The sequence below is a fragment of the Daktulosphaira vitifoliae genome, unplaced genomic scaffold (genome assembly GCF_025091365.1).
Source record: "Daktulosphaira vitifoliae isolate Bord-2020 unplaced genomic scaffold, ASM2509136v1 Scaffold_1, whole genome shotgun sequence".
Lineage (NCBI taxonomy): Eukaryota > Metazoa > Arthropoda > Insecta > Hemiptera > Phylloxeridae > Daktulosphaira > Daktulosphaira vitifoliae.
This window is the reverse complement of record NW_026099572.1, coordinates 5,209,779-5,228,178: the sequence shown is the minus strand read 5'-3', so window position 1 is coordinate 5,228,178 and position 18,400 is coordinate 5,209,779. Positions and strand designations below refer to the sequence as shown.

At 27.1% G+C, this 18,400-nt stretch overlaps 1 protein-coding gene across 2 annotated transcripts in view; it reads right to left on the bottom strand.

The window, feature by feature from the left end:
- Nucleotides 1–18,400, bottom strand: part of LOC126896119 (ninjurin-A-like) — a 67,516-nt gene that overhangs the window by 48,068 nt on the left and 1,048 nt on the right. The window contains exons 2-3 of one of the 2 annotated variants that reach the window (XM_050668604.1): nucleotides 17,596–17,784; nucleotides 17,173–17,535 (exon numbers count right to left, since the gene is read on the bottom strand). The exons of the other annotated variant lie outside the window; for it this stretch is intronic. Coding sequence (XP_050524561.1) covers nucleotides 17,317–17,535; nucleotides 17,596–17,784 — 408 coding nt within the window. The 3' untranslated portion in view covers nucleotides 17,173–17,316. Of the gene's footprint in view, nucleotides 1–17,172; nucleotides 17,536–17,595; nucleotides 17,785–18,400 lie in introns of those variants that run through there. 2 annotated transcript variants of the gene reach the window in all.

Here is an 18,400-nt window from a genome sequence, read left to right as displayed (position 1 = left end):
TAAAATTTTTGGTGAAAATAGCTAATTTTTAAGCGTTTTGCTTAGCAACGAAATATCTACATCATTCATAACATCAAATTAGTCGTTCTACTTATACATAGTGATTCAAAACATTAAATACGTGTATGTGATTTAAAACTTTTTCAACTTAATTTTTGAAAATGTCCGTAATTTCTGATACATGTATATATATTTAACATTAAAGATTATGTAATAAACTTAATTTTCAAAAAAATGTTAGACCCATAGACTTGTCAGTCGAGAAAATGAACATCATACTTAAAAAGAAAAAATTGCTAAGTTCAAAATAATGTAATAAATTTGCATACAAAATTTCATGTGAAAATGTTTTTAAGAAATTAGTGTAAACTGCATTGACTTATTGTGTATAGGAGTTAGGGTACCAATCTCCCCTCATTTTTTTCGAAAATATTTATTTTGACTTTAATTTTATATAGCGATTTAAAAAATATTTTCAAAAATAAATTTATTTTTTAAATTTTATACGTTTTTTAGTTATGATAAATAGGTAGCTTACATACTCCTCCCTCCAAAAAAAAATTAATATGAAATTGTCTTTATCCACATTTTTTTTCATTTCAATTTGACACAAATATTATTTTTTTTTAAAAATGTNTTAATAAATAGGTACCCTCCAAAAAAAATTAATATGAAATTGTCTTTATCCACATTTTTTTTCATTTCAATTTGACACAAATATTATTTTTTTTTAAAAATGTAGAATTAGGCGATTTTTTTATTTAAAAATACCTTATAAGGAGTGGCCATAGTAATGAGCCCACCGATTTTCATAAAGGTTATATGAAACTTACTTAAGTCGAATATATACTCTAACTTATTAAATTTAATTAAATTAAAAAAACCCAGCACAGGGGGGTCGCGGCATAGTGGTGACGTGGCATAGTTGGATCAAGTATAATGATATCTGACAGTGATTAAAATCACTATCAAAAATAAACGCTTCGATGCAAATCTTTAGATAGTGTTTAATTTTAAAAATATTGGTGTTTTATTCCACAAGCTACTTGATCTTCTGGTTCCTTATTAATATCTCGATTAAGATAAAGTATGTCGAATGAAAAAGGGTTTATTAAAAAATATTATTTCTCATAAAAAAATTGTGTGGATCCATAAACTTTTCAATAAGTTATAGCACTATAAAGTTAAATATTATATAAATAATAAAATCGAGAATTTTCACACGAAAATAGCATTCAGTAGCCATTTTCGCAGTGAAGACAAGTCCAGAGGTGAAATTTTTTTTTTAAAGTACATTACATTAGCTTTAATTTAAGATATATATAAAAGTGTCAGACCTTCTACCCGTACCTTATAANAGTAGCCATTTTCGCAGTGAAGACAAGTCCAGAGGTCAAATTTTTTTTTTAAAGTACATTACATTAGCTTTAATTTAAGATATATATAAAAGTGTCAGACCTTCTACCCGTACCTTATAAGTTAAGTTGAAAAAGTNAATGGTCAAACAACCTAGTCTACAAATTAAAGGGGACAAAAAAGAAAAAAAAAGGTAATAATAAAAAGAATAGTTACACCTACACTTTTATTATTAGAGAATACGATGAACGTCTTTGGGTACCCACCGCCTATTAATCACGGCATTACCGCTAATCACGGCGGGTATAGGTTCCAAGTAAGCGACTGGTTTTTGGCAGTTAGACTTAGCTTGCAAGACGTTGAGACACCCCGGAATAAAATCCACTACGTCACCACATTGTACCAATAATATATACATGCATCACCCAATGTAACTATATACCTATATATAAAAAAATCACAAAAAATATAGATAGAACATGACAGGTCTTGTACACGCCTGCCATGTTGCGGGGCCTAAATAAATAAAAAAACTATAAAAAAAATTCGCCACACGTGCTTATGGCACAGCGCACAAAAAAAATAATCTGGCTCAAAACATAAAAACAAAACTTATACATTAACAGCCCCTAAGGGCTAAAGAAACTGGAGGCAGGTTTCGCCGACGCTAATAAAAAAAAAATCACATTATAAATTTAGCGGCCTCTTACAATAAAAAAAATATAAATATAAAAAAAGCAATTTGTTGTAACGCACACAACTAAAAAAACCGCTACGGACGAAAATTAGCGTACCAGTTCCGACGATGGCTAATTTTCGACAAAACCTCCGTCGCTTGACCCGGCGGTCCGTTGGCGACAAAACGGCTAGCTTTACAGTGGGGTAACAAATTTTAATACTCGGTGCCGGAAATTATCAAGAAAATGTTGAACTATCACATATCATAAGGCGACAATGTAGGCGGTGAGCAGTCCAAATGACGTTCAAGATAGGAAAGGAGCGGGGTGAATGTACACACAAATGCCGTCCATGAACCGATCCGAAGTAGTACACAGCTGACTATCTCGCACGCGCACAAACAAATTACAAATAATATTTATATATACAAATAGACAAAAAAAATAAACAGATACTTTTTATCACGTTACAAATTATATTTTTTCACACACGTCAAAACACAATTTTAGGAAATTTTCAGGAACAACTGCTTTCTTTAAACTTATATTAAATTAATGCTTTTGTAATGTATTATAAGGTTGAAAAAAAAAATTAATTTGGCAATTGTACCACTGTGAGAAATTAGACATCATAATTAAAAAATTCTCAATTCTTATACGTACATTAATAAAAATAAACCCAGCACGTGGGGACGTTGCATAGTTGGGTCCAGTATAGATTTAATCTGACAGTGATTAAAATCACTATCATAAGAAACGCTTCGATGAAAATCTGTAGATAGTGTTTAACTCTAAGAAATTGATAGATAATTACAAAAGCAACATCAACTTCTATTTCCTTAATTATACCCAGATTAGTATTTTTTTTAATTATATAATATATAATTTTTAAAATTAATTGTTTTCAAATTATTATTGATTTCGATTTTTAATATGCTAAAAGTAATCATTTTGAATCTACTTTTTTTTGTCCTTAAAAGTGAAAGTTTTAATAAAAAAAAAAATGAACTTATTACTTTTAGCTCAACTTGTAAGTTTGAAAATGACATTATTAAATAGAAAAAAATGAAATTGTTAAGATTAATATGCAGTCAGGAAATTTTATAATTACTATTTACAGTAAATTTATCAGAAAAGTTCGATAAAAAGATTTTTTTTACATTTTTATCGTAATAGATCACTTAAATAAAAATCATGGTAATTATGCCTAATTAACTTTTGGTGTTTAAAAAGATTCTACAATGGAAATATTTAGAATTTAATTAATTATAATGATTATATATCTAAAAAAACCAATAAAAAAAAAGTTGTTAAAAAGATTTATTCAATTGAGCATATTATAAATTTTGATTATAATTGTAAAAATCCAACGTTAAATTCAGGTGAAACTAAAAATAATTTTTTTTTTTTAATTATGATTTATGTAGCAACATGTTACAAAATAATTTGGAATATTATAGACTGGTAGTAGCACACGCAAATAGAGTTAAAAAATTAATAAAAATAAAATTATTTACTTTTGTAGTTGAGTAAAGTACTCAACTAAAATTATCATATCAAATCTAATTCGACAATAAATACTTTAAAAATATTAGAAATGAATGATTTTAATTGTTTGTAAGGAAAAAGCTGGTTAAGCTACTTTTATTTTAATAAGGAATATTTTTTCGAGTTTTAAGAGTAATAATTTAAACTAAATACGCATTGTAATCATTTGACGTATCGTTGAAAAAAGTAGGTCTAGTGAGTGTTGGCAAAATAAATCGTAGCCACAAAAAGAACTACATAGTAAAATAATATTAACACGAATAAGAAATTTCTTCTCACGAGGGCAGACTATAGTGATAGGATTCTTTATATTTATTGAAGTTATTAAATCTAAATGAGATAAATATCAAATGATTTTAAAATTTTATTCTAACTCAAAAAAAAAATGCAAAATTTTCTTGCCCACAGACGGATTTGAAACCTCCTACCCTAGGCATGTAAAACACAAGTGTTACCGATTCGACAACGTTTCGTTGCTTTACGTCTCTTGATAAAATTAGCTATTTAAGCTAACTCAAATTTAAAAATTACTTTTTCGACTTTAAAAATATAAAAGAAATTTAATAAGTTTCATTTCATATATCATATAAACTTTATTCTATGTCAATTAAATTATATAATATTCACGAAAGTCAGTGTATTGCCCTTATAAAATATTTTAAAATAAATAAAATACAAAACCAAAGATTTTAACACAAAAATAGCATATTTTTGAATACAGTAGCCATTTGTCCATAGAAGATAAGGTGTCAAATTTTTTTTTTCATTTTATAGTATATGACATAACCTTTGAATTGATATATGTTGAAAGGAGGCAGCATTTCCGAAACATTTTCAAAAGTTCAGTTGATAAAGTATTATTTTTTATACAACGTTTGAGGTTTAAATGCCCCCTATATAAGGAAAAATTGTCCAATTTTAATAAAAAGTATGTCAAATGAAAGATATACGTATAATATATTAAAAAAAAAAAATGTGCTAATACATACATTTTTCAATAATTATACCATTTATAAGTTAAAAATTTAAAATCGAAAATTTTAACTCTAAAATAGCGTTTTTTTAACTACAGCAGCCGTTTGCATTCAGGTGACAAAGTGTCAGGACAATTTTTTTTTTCATTTCATAGTACATAAAATAAACTTTAATTTGATATATATTTAAAGGATGCAATATTTTCGGAACATTTTCAAAAATTAAGTTGAAAAAGTTAGTTTTTGTAAAAAAGTTGCAATTTTAAATCTCCCCCAATGAGCAGGTTAAGTGTTAGATTTTCAAAAAAATGATTTCAAATAAAAGGGAAATATCTAAGGTTTTAGTATAAAAAAAATTATGTTGATTTGTTGATTTTTGAAGTTATGAAAGTTTTAAGAAAAAAAAATGACAAAATTTATCGATTTTAACTTCGATGCGAAGCTGAGAAGGTATTAATTTTACTATGATGTGTTTTTTTTTTTGTCTGTTGTGAATAACCTCCACAAAAAATTACAAATTTAAAAATTGCTAATTTTCAAAATTTTTTGAATTTTTTTACTTAAAAGTGCCATAACTTTCTTAAAATTGAACAAACCAATATAATTTTTTTTTTATAGATGCATGATGTCTTTACCTATCATTTGGTATATTTTTTTTATAAATTTAACTTTTTACCTACCTATAGAGGGGGATTTAAATTGACCACTTTTTCAAAAAAAATTAACTTTTTCAACTTAAATTTTGAAAGTGTTCCGAAAATACNAAAAAAATTAACTTTTTCAACTTAAATTTTGAAAGTGTTCCGAAAATACTGACACTTTTATATATATCTTAAATTAAAGCTTATGTAATGTACTTTATTATGGGAAAAAAAGTTTCGGACTTTATTTTGTTTTTATTGTGAAAATGGCTACCGAATGCTATTTTTGTGTGAAAATTCTCGATTTTATTTTTTACATTTTTACTTTATAATGCAATAACTTATTGGAAAGTATANGGAAATACTATTTTTTAATAATCCCTTTTTCATTCGACATACTTTATCTTAATCAGGATATTAATAAGGAACTAGCAGATCATGTAGCTTTTGAAATAATACACCAATTTACGCGGCAGCATACTGTTAGGGGCTTGTTTAATATTTGAGGATCTTGGTCAAAACCAAGAATCGGAAGCTACCCGACGTCTGCTCAAATATCGTCCCTATCTCCTTAAATGAGTTTTAATTGCCTGAAGGAGACACAGGCAATCGTGTACCTTAGTTACAGGNTTTTTTTTTTTGTGTCTGTAAACGCTTAATCTCAGCTCTCGCTGGACCGATTTTGATGAACGATATGTCAAAAGATCACAAATTGTATCTAGTCGATGACATTACCCTCACAGTTTGAAAAAAATTCTCTCGTTCCCCGTAAACGGGGGCTACCTCCCACAAATTTAAAAATCGCTAATTTTTGACATTTTTTTACTTAAAATTGCCATTACTTTTTTAAAAATGACCGAATCAATATAATATTTTTTTTTAGGATACCTTAGGTATTTACCTATTATTTTATATATTTTTGTGAACATTTGATCTTTTACCGGGCCACAGGAAGGGTTTCAAATGGTAAAAATTAACTTTTTCAACTGAACTTTTTAAAATGTCCGGAAAAACTGACACTTTTATGTATATACAGTGACGAGTAAAAGTGAACACTAATGAGAAAATTCTGAGAAAAAGGGTTATAAATTAATAACATATACGTTTTAAATTATTCAAAAATGTATATGTGTTTAAAAAATAAAATTTAAACGTATTAGATGAAAAAATACATACATTAAGCAGTGAGTTACTAGATAACAAATTTTTAAAAGTACTCACTTTTGCACCAGAATTTATATAGTTATATTCCTGTATTAATATTTTGTCTACAATCCTTTAGTCTTTATCACTGCTTCCATCCTTTGTGGCATGCTGTTGACCAATGATTCGCAGTAGTTTACATAAATTTTTGCCCATTCTCTAATTCTTTCCCACAAATTGTCGAGTGAANATAGACTAATTTAGACCATTTTTGAATATGACTCTTTTATAACTAGGTGAGCACTATATCTAAGTATTTTAAAGTTCACCACTTCATAACCTCTATAAATTTAAATATAGGCCTAGTCCTTAAAACATAACTAGTATTCTTGGGATGGGGCCCAAGAAAACTAGTTGTGGCACTGCCCAGCATAATTCCGTTTAGGAATAACCCACTTATTAAACTCTAGCAGAAAAGCTCTTTGAAGTACTTTTAGACTTCTGCAAGATTATTAAAATACAAAATCATCGTTAAAATAAATAGCCAACAAAAATTTACAATAATCCGTTGATTTATTATTTTAATTAATGTCAGTTACACATATTTAAAAAATTATATTCTTTGTTTATTACATAAGAAATAACTATTAATATTTCAAATTTCCAATTAAATTTATAGTTTAAGTTACAAATATTAATTGTATTATTATATGATTTTTCTTGTTCTTTTATTCTAAAGGATACGTAAAAAATGTTGCATTACAGGATATTCAATTTGTTCATTATTTCCGGAATAATTTCTTCTATTAACGGTTTAATTGTATACTCAGTAACTATTTTTTCATAAAAATAAATAGTGTTAAGTAAAAAAATTGAAAAAATTTCGAAAATTAGCGATTTTTAAATTTGTAATTTTTTCGGAGATTTCCCCATTTAGGGCGAACAAGGGAAATTTTATCAGTTTTTGAGGGTAATGTCTTCGACTAGATACGATTTGTGATCTTTTGACGTATCGTTGAAAGAAATCGGTTCGGTTAGAGCTGAGAAAAAATGGTAACAGACAAAAAATAAATAAATAAATAAATAAAAAAAACACATCATAGTAAAATTAATACCTTCTCAGCTTCGCATCGAATCTAAAAATAGAAAAGTAATAAAGGTCGAAGTTGATGTCCGTTGAGTAAAAACCATGATGATCAGGGATTATCTTTTACAAGGCCGTTGCCCTTACCATATAAACTAGGGTGATTTTTTTTTTCAAAATAAAGTATGTTACATAAATATTAATTTAAGGTACAGTGACGAGCAAAAGTGAACACAATATCCAAAATTTTTGGAAAATTGGCATTTTCAAAACTAAACATAAATTCAATTTAATAAATTTTTGAATCCAAATTCTAGGAATTAAAACAAAAGTTTACACACAAAAAATAATTTAGAAAAAGATAAAAGGCCTAAGAGTTAATTTATTTAATAATTCTCACTTTTGCACCTGCTATTAAAACAATAAAAAAACGCAAAGCGGAGTGCGTGTCTTTGACTTATTGTCTGGAGAAAAGAGATTTTTCACTCCAGACTNGACTTATTGTCTGGAGAAAAGAGATTTTTCACTCCAGACTTGTTTACATTTCTTTCTATTTACAAAGAAAATATGAAACTTCTATTTTAATCAGTATGAACCATTCTTTCGTAGTGAAAGGAACCAACGTCAAAATTACTCCTCAAAAAATGACACAAATTGTTTCGATGCTAAAATCGGGTCAATCAACTAGAGAAGTGGCTCGACAGTGTGGAATCAGCCCAAAAAATTAAAAATAGAGGTTGTCCTAATGCTTCGTTCCGACTAAAAGGAAGACCTAAGTGTAATACCCCATGAGATTGACGAAGAATTGCTCACTTTTTACAGGCGGGAGAAGCATCTTCATCTTCAATGTCAACCAATCTATTGCAACAACACAAGGCGAAAAAAGTGAGCAAGTGGACAGCCTCGAAAGTTCTCAAGGAACAAAATTATGTGTGTGCCAAAAAAAAGAAAAAACCCGCAATTTCCAAAAAAAATATTAAGGCTTGACTAAAGATCATAAACACTGGACAAAACAAGACTGAAGGAGGATAATATGGTCGGATGAAACCAAAATTAATATATACAGCTCTGACGGAAGGTCCTGGTTCTGGAAAAACACTGGCGAGAGGCTCAAACCTTCCTATGTCAAGCAGACGATCAAGCATCGTGGAGGATCTGTCATGCTATGGGGCTGTTTTACTGCGTATGGACCTGGACCCATTCATAAAATTATATTTTCTATGGATCAATAAATGTATAAAAATATTCTATCAAGAAATTTGCCAGGTGTGGTTGCAAAAATGCCAATACCAAACGATGAAGTCATTTTCCAACAGGATAATGACCCCATGCATACGGCGAAATCCGTCAAACAATGGCTTTCCAATCAACAATTTAAAACTATGGACTGGCCACCTCAAAGTCCTGACCTGAACCCAATAGAGAACTTTTGGGCATATTTAAAAAGAAAATTGTATAGTAAGTATCATGGTCCACCTACTTCACTCGACAATTTGTGGGAAAGAATTAGAGAATGGGCAAAAATTTATGTAAACTACTGCGAATCATTGGTCAACAGCATGCCACAAAGGATGGAAGCAGTGATAAAGACTAAAGGATTGTAGACAAAATATTAATACAGGAATATAACTATATAAATTCTGGTGCAAAAGTGAGTACTTTTAAAAATTTGTTATCTAGTAACTCACTGCTTAATGTATGTATTTTTTCATCTAATACGTTTAAATTTTATTTTTTAAACACATATACATTTTTGAATAATTTAAAACGTATGTGTTATTAATTTATAACCCTTTTTCTCAGAATTTTCTCATTAGTGTTCACTTTTACTCGTCACTGTATATACATAAAAGTGTCAGTTTTTCCGGACATTTTAAAAAGTTCAGTTGAAAAAGTTAATTTTTACCATTTGAAACCCTTCCTGTGGCCCGGTAAAAGATCAAATGTTCACAAAAATATATAAAATAATAGGTAAATACCTAAGGTATCCTAAAAAAAAATATTATATTGATTCGGTCATTTTTAAAAAAGTTATGGCAATTTTAAGTAAAAAAATGTCAAAAATTACCGATTTTTAAATTTGTGGGAGGTAGCCCCCGTTTACGGGGAACGAGAGAATTTTTTTCAAACTGTGAGGGTAATGTCATCGACTAGATACAATTTGTGATCTTTTGACATATCGTTCATCAAAATCGGTCCAGCGAGAGCTGAGATTAAGCGTTTACAGACACAAAAAAAAAAATTCAAAAATAAAAAATAAATATATCATAGTAAAAAAACCCAGCACAGGGGGTCGCGGCACAGTGGTGACGTGGCATAGATGGATCAAGTATAATGATATCTGACAGTGATTAAAATCACTATAAAAAAAAAACTCTTCGATAGTGTTTAATTTTAAAAAATTGGTGTATTATTTCAAAAGCTACTTGATTTGCTAGTTCCTTATTAATATCCTGATTAAGATAATGTATGTCGAATGAAAAAGAAATTATTAAAAAATATTATTTCTCATAAAAAAATTGTGTTGATCCATATACTTTCCAATAAGTTATTGCATTATAAAGTTAAAAATGTAAAAAATAAAATCGAGAATTTTCACACAAAAATAGCATTCGGTAGCCTTTTTCACAATAAAGACAAAATAAAGTCCGAAACTTTTTTTCCCATAATAAAGTACATTACATAAGCTTTAATTTAAGATATATATAAAAGTGTCAGACCTTCCAGAACACTTTCAAAAGTTATGTTGAAAAAGTTCTACTTTCTATATGCATTTTTATGTTTTGAATCCCACCTGTATTAAGGGAAGTAGTCCGATTTAAAAAAAAAACCCTAACACAGGGGGGTCGCGGCACAGTGGTGACTTGATATATTCTAAATATAATAATAATTGATATAAGCTAAAATACCTTCTCAGCTTCGCATCGAAGCTAAAAATAAATGAATCTAATAGTAATTGTTGAATTTTTAAATTACAATATGTTAATGTAATAAAGTAGTACACGTAGTTATTATATTACTCTTTCAATGAGGAAATATTAGAGAGAGTAAAAAAAAAAGATTTTTAATCTAGAATAATGTCGTAATGTCTGGAACTACGGAAAAGTTGGAAAAATATCTTTCACAAAAGGAGACTGTCTGAAAAAAAAAAAATTTTTTTACCACTTTTTTTGACTGTTTCGAACTATTTAAAAATAGTAAAAATTGAAATTTTGTGATGGAGATAGTTCTAGACATAGGCAAGTCTATAAAGAAAACTCTTTAAACATTTCAATTTAAATCGGTCCGGTAGAACCTGAGAAATCGTGGGTATCGTTTTGAAAAAGACAGTTCCGAAAAAAACGCGTTTAAAGTTTCGCCTAAAGTTTTTCGTAGTCTAAGTTATAAAATAATATTTTAGACTTACATTTATTCAATCTGCCAAAATGACATATTCTTGAATAGTCAAACTTTGAAAATATATAAAAAAGTAAAAATCGATTTTTTTAAATTTCTAGACTAGAATACTCCCTTAATAATCTCTACAATAAGTAGATTTTATCTCATAATTAAAGGGTTAGTTTGTATTTTAAATAAGGGAACTCTGTTTTGGTGATCTTGTATAATCATTATGTGTGCCATAAATGTAAAAATGATAACATAATATTATACGTTAGTATTATAAAAAATAATATAATATTACATTGGGTAATAAAATGTATTTATTTATTTATACACACATATTGGTGTTCAGTAAGTAAGGAAACAGGTCAATTGTTATAAACAATGAGAACCATAGAAACTTGTTTCCTTAGTTACAGAACACCTATACATTTATTTTTCAACTTCATAAATTCAGTATTATGGGCTCAAAATTTCCTTAGGTTCATTGAAAAATTGAAACTGTTAAAATTTGAGTACAATAAGTCAACCCCTTCACGTGCCTCAAAGGGGTTGAAGTTCTTCAAAAATAGGGTGGATTTTCTTTTTTTGAGTGTACGCTCTTTATTTTTGAAGTTTCGCCAAAAACACAAAGAACAATTTTTATAGAACTTAATGTGAACAAAAAATAAGGTAATATATTATTTTTTTGTAAAATTCATATTTTTTCGTAAAAATAAAAAAAATCAGTTTCACTTAATTTTTTAAAAAAATGACATAGTTTTCAGTTAGACTTTTCCAGTGTCTTAAATTTTAATTGTACACAGAAATTGTGTACAAGTAATATTTATCACCGTGATATTCTATATAAAAAAGGTTGTTTGAGTTTTTTTCAAAATATGAATCCTTTCCAAATAAAAATTTAAAACAACTACGAAAACGTGTTTTTTTTTAAATTTTTTTTGCATGTATGTTTTTTTGTTCATAAATTAAAAAATTTTCTTAGTTATATTAAATAAATTCTTATGTATTAATGTTTTCAGTATATATTAAATGTAAAAGAACAAGAAAATTTAATATGTATTGATTTAATTTTTGATTAATAGAAAAATGTAAATATAATGCTATACTTCATATTTACTTAATTAAACTAATAAAATTATTTTTAAATCTACTATTAACATATTAAGTATAATAATACATTTGTATGGAAATATAAGTAATTTTATGTAAACCAACGACCACAGTCTTCTTTCAAATTAAATATAAATGTCCTTTAAATGTATTCAAATAATATTTTTATGAATTATAAACTATAATTTTACAAAAAAGAAAAAATAATTGTATTTTAACATTCTAGGAGATCTTATTTTTTAAATATTTTATTTTTCACCGCGTCCTATTATGCAAAAATTATTATTAATTGCGTTCGTGTTTTCGGTTGTGTTTTTTAAATAACCTGTTGTTGTTCATTAATAAAAAACGTGGATTGCTACCACGTGAAATAGTATCGACTATAGTATTGCGATATAAGTCATGTTAATCCTTTAAATTTATAAGGGTTTTGTAAGACACAGAATTAACCCTTTATCAGAAGCGTGCCTATTTTTAACGTTCATAGTCGCATGGGGGTCTATCAGACCCCATTTCTAAAAAAGTATAAAATATGTATAAAAAAGTTCATTTTTTTTTAATTCAATGACATTATTTGTTACCATATGATATATAAGTATGGATAAAAATGCAATAATAAAAATTAAAAAATAAATAAATTACAAAATTATGTGCATTACTAAAAATTATATTACGAAAAAAAAAATCTTAATTTTCAAAATTTCATTAAATAATATTGGTTTCTAAAAATATTATTTTAACTGCAAAATCTTATTTTTAAGACGGTAAACAAAAGCTTTTACTATTACAAAATGTATTTTTATTAATTTTTCTTGCATTTCTTTGAGCTCAAACACGGCTTATATTTATTAGTTTTATGTGTATTTACATTTATATAATCATTTTTCGGATTTGAATTTTTTTATTATTAATATTACAATACATTTAATTATTATATTACGAGTATATACAATTATTCTGAATCTGTTGAACATTGATTTATCTCCCAACAATCTATGCATACTGTTTAATATACACGATGTATTTATTACATGTTTTGTTCTTATTTGTTCCGTATCATCGAGTAGTGGAAATTCTTAATAGATTATTTATTTTTAAAACTTAATTGCACAGTCGGTGGCAGATCCATATAATTCCAATTACACAATATTATATTAATTATAACATTGCATTTACGATAAAACGATATTTTGGAAAAAATTATAACGTTACAAGTCACGTGGGGATAAATATGACCCATTTCAATTTTGATGAATATTTTAAGTCATACATTTATTTTTTTTGAAGGTATTTATTTATGAAAATCAATATTACTATAAAAACCATCATCTAAATTTATATCTATGTATACCTTCAATGCAATATAATAAATCCGTTTTTATTTATGTGGGGTTATGCTAGATCCCCACGCGACTGTTTAAGGGTTAAGGGCGGGTGGTTGAAGTGGAGAGAAGCGTCTGGCGTCTTATGCGGTAAAATAATTCCAATGAGACTTAAAGATAAATTTTACAAAACTATAGTGAGACCAGCTATGATGTCTGGTTCAGAGTGTGGGGCGGTTAATAAGAAAGTAGAGCAGAGAATGAGTGTAGCAAAGATGAGAATGCTTAGATGAATGAGTGGAATGACTAGAAAAGATAGAATAAGGAACGAGCATATAAGAGGGAGTATAGGTATAGCGTCAATTGTGGATAAGATGAGAGAAAATAGACTTAGATGTTTGGTCATGTTATGAGAAGAGAAGAATCGGAAGCTGTAAGAACAGTTATAGAAATTAATGTTGAAGGAAGAAGAGGTAGAGGTATATCAAAAAAGAGATGGAGGGATGCTATTGAATGCGATTTGAGGACAGCTGATGTGGGAGATCGTGTCAAGTGGAAGTTTAAGATAAAGGTGGTCGACCCCAAGTAGTTGGTATTAAGGCGAAGAAGAAAAAGACGAAGATAATTAATATGAAAATACTATACTTATATTTAAAATAAATAAATTTGTATACATATAAATAATTAATAACTATCAAATACTACATTTTTTGTAGGCATTTTGAACAAAATGACACTTATGCTCGTTTGTCTATTATGTTCAGGGTTGGAGTCAGTAAAATACACAAAAGTATAATAAGTATTATACATACATATTACCCATCTACTTTTATACAAACAATATTTATATCATGACGAATGAATCATAATTAAAAGTCAATTATTTTAGCTTCGATGAGAAGCTGAGAAGGTATTAATTTTACCATGATGTGTTTTTTTTTTTTATGTCTGTTGCCACTTTTTCTCAGCTCTCACAGATCGATTTCTTTCAACAATGCGTCAAAAGATCACAAATCGTATCTAGTTGAAGACATTACTCTTAAAAATTGAAAAATTTTCCCTCGTTCCCCGCAAATGAGGGAAATCTCCAAAAGTAGTACCGACCCCAAGTAGTTGGGATTAAGGCGAGGAAGAAGAAAAAGAAGGGTTTTGACTTTATTTAAATTAAGAAAATGACTGGAAGTTGGATTATAACAGTTGAAATGTTGTAACATGATAAACACAATTATTATTAATAATTATATCTTTCTGTATAATAAAACTTAACCTTTCGTTAGTCGGTTTGTAGCAACAATGTAGTTTGTCGCTTGTATAACGACTATCATACTTATCAGATATGATTAACGGACCATTTCATTTTAAGTTAATTAATAGTTTAACTTGTTTTAATATGTCGTTAAATATAAATGATTAAAACACCTTGTGGTTTATTAACCATAAATATGATAAATGAAGTTGTAAATGGTTGTTATGTAAAACATACCGTAGCACTTGTTTAGATTAAGAAACAGGAATAAAATATAGGCGAGTAATTAAGCAACTAGCACAATAAAAATAAATATTACAAGTAAGATTAATAAGGAAATTAAATTTAATTGTTAAAAAAAAAATTAATCACGGACGGTATTGGAACACATCCATTAATGTTAATCGGAAATTAATGAAAAACACCAGGAGCGGTCTGGACACTCGCTTCTAAGCGTTGGCTAGAAGAAAGAGGAAACACGTGTTCTCCACACATAAATAAAAAAATGAAATAAAATAATTAATAAAATACAGCTCATCACATAAATATAATTATTAAAAAAAAACGGAGATCCCCATCCAATGGTTTGGATGCTTCGCCGAAAAGATTTGGCCGTTAGACGTTGGCGGCTCTACTCCATTAATGAAAAAATAGTGACAATAAGACAACAAACATGTGCACTTTAGCACGATCAATGGAAGAAGAAAGGATGAAGAGCTAACATGAACTGACATTTAATACTAAAGAAAAATCGTAAAAAAATTCAAAATTTAACAAATTTTTAAATTCTATAAACGACTGAATTAAAATAAGAGTTTTAGGTATATTTTTCTTTAAACTATATCTATAAAATCGCTATCTACAAATCTTAAAAAAAATGTCAATAAAAATATTATTTTTTGTAATTGTGAAAATTAACATACAAAATATTTTAAATATAGTCTTATAATGTAAAAATTAATTTAAAAAAACAAAATTATAAAATGTTATGCAGAACATAAGTTATATGAGTTTTTAATTACATCTGTTTAAGTTTGTATATTAGAAAACGATATATAATAATTTAACAGAATGCACCTGTATTTATAAAACTGTATCATGGTTTCCTATTCAAAAGTTGTATTATGTTCAGCATTTCAATGATTATAAATATTTTGGTTTTTTTTTAATTATGGAGATCTCAGAACTGATTGTGGCTTAACATAACATTTCGCTAATTATAATTTTACTGTTATTATAATTTTTTTTTTAGTCAATTAAATTTAAAAGGTAGTATTTTTAATAATTAGTTGAAAATGAATAATNTTAATAATTAGTTGAGAATGAATAATTATAATATAATATATTATGATTAGTGTGTATATTCAAATTGTTTAATAAAAAAATAATCAGATCAATTTTTATGAGCACATAATCGCGTTTTAAACACAATTTTTAGAGGATTTAATTTAAATTCTTTCTTTCTTATAAATATTTCAACATTGTATATACATTTACAAATAGTTTTCGTAATTTTGGAGGAAAGCTGTAATAGAATTAGGGAAACTAAATCTCTCTAAACAATGGCAATAATTAATTTATGTCATATATATTAATACTTATCTCAGTTTTTAAAGATTTTTAGGAATAAAAAAATTAAATTTTACATGTTTTAATACAAATGATGATTTTATTTCTATAACATATGGAACTACAATTCTTAAAAAAACATGTATGTTGCACAAAAATATTTCAGCTTCATACAACTTAGTTTTGAAATCATCAAAATTAGAAAAGTGTGTTACACTTCTTAATATCAGTATCGTAGGCGTTATATCATATTGATATGTTTTATATAATTTAAAAAAAATATATAATTGCATATATTTCATGTGTTCTAAATGTTTATGATATAAAATGAATGTGCCTTCTAAAAAATTTCAAGTTATCTTCTTTGTCATTTTAATTGTTTAATGAACTGCATTTTTCATCGATATTAGCAGGTACACAGCATTGTTATTATCAATTGTAGTAAGGTACATTATTGTGAGTTTATAAATACACTGACTGACATTACAAAAAGTATATCTATTGATAGTCATAATTGATAATAAACAATCCGTGACTGTGACAGCAATGACATAAAAAACCAATTAGCTACCTATATTTGTAATCCATTATGTAGTATATACAGAGTGTTCAGTAAGTCAGGAAACGGGTTTCTATTGTTCTCATTATTACAAACAATGAGAACAATAGATACCCGTTTCCTGACTTACTGAACACCCTGTATGTATATTAACTCAAAAATTTGAAACTTTGAATATTTATATCTAATAAACAAATAAAGGTATACTAAAAATTCAAATGCCATTTACTATTAAATTAAAAACTCAAACACTATTAAATTCAAAATATGTGTTTCCATTTAAAAAAACAAAGTTGACACCCTTACCAGGTTATAAGGGATGAACTTAAAAAGTATTACATAGTTAATAATTCAAGAATGATGTGTAACTAAAGATAATCGAAAAAAAAATGTTTAATTTATTATTATTTTTTAAGTAATTGAGTGGATTATGGTAAAAAAAATCACCCTGTATATACATATGTCAAACNTTTTAAGTAATTGAGTGGATTATGGTAAAAAAAATCACCCTGTATATACATATGTCAAACTTAAATAACCAGTTTAATATGTATTATTATGTCATAGAACAATTAGAACAAATATACTTAACTAAAAAAACATTTTGACTTTTAACACAGAGAATATTATATGTACCGCTAATTTTCTTATAACATTATTTTATTAAATTTATATCTTATTAACATACTTTAAACTAAAAAAACTAAAATGTTATTTCAGTTACAGCTTCACTAACTGTATTAGCTATAGTCGTGGGCGGCTGTATCATTGGTCCTCCAAAAGAAGTTAAAAAAACATTGACAACCGTTATGAGAAATATTCCTATGATTACATAGTTTCCAAATTTGAACGCCATGGCGCGTTGATCACTTTGAGTTACATTGTATCGCGCACTTAACAAGAGTGTAATTCCAACTGAAATCTTTTTTATAACCATTATAAAATATACACGTAGCTATTACGAGAGTGTAATAATTCATACCTGAAGAATAATACTAATTAATAGAAGAACAACGCAGATAATGAAAAATGCACCTCCATTTCCCGTTTCTAAAAGATATCTTAACTGACTAGCGTTGGCAGAAAATAACGCGACATTCATCATGCCATGGGATATAAGTTTTTTGTTTCTGTACAAGTTGAAGGCTTTAGGAATTTCGTCACTGATGTTCTGTAATTACATAATAAATATAATTTTAGTGAAATATAATCTAACAACAGTATAGATGAAATTCTAAAATTTATATTAGTCAATGTATACTAAATATTTTATTCATGTAAATTTATTAACAATAATATTTTATAGGTGTAAATTTAAGTAAATGGATAGTCTAAATTAATTTGTTGCCGTCATAAAAATTTACTTATTTTCAAATAAATATAGCTTATAAAATATTTTGAACATGTTATAATAAAAAAACTACACTGTGAGCTTAAATCCCAATTAATTAAAAAAAGGTGAATTTTTATTATCTCCCTTGTATTGAGTTCTTAGTAATTATTTAATCTAATTCTAATATTTTTTCTGATTGATCTATGTATCATTTATTACAACTTGAACGTATGTATTAACTAACCTAATCTGGTATCCCTTAAGTTGTTAGAATCAATATGAACGTATTTTATCGATAGATCTCAGAGTTTAATTCTTGCTCACTATTTTTATTAACTAGTACATGAAAACCATTTTAATTTTATATATGAATTTAACGAATAGATAATAAGAAATTAAATATTGTATGACGACCTTCATATAAGAATCTTTGTGTATTATTGAAATAATATTA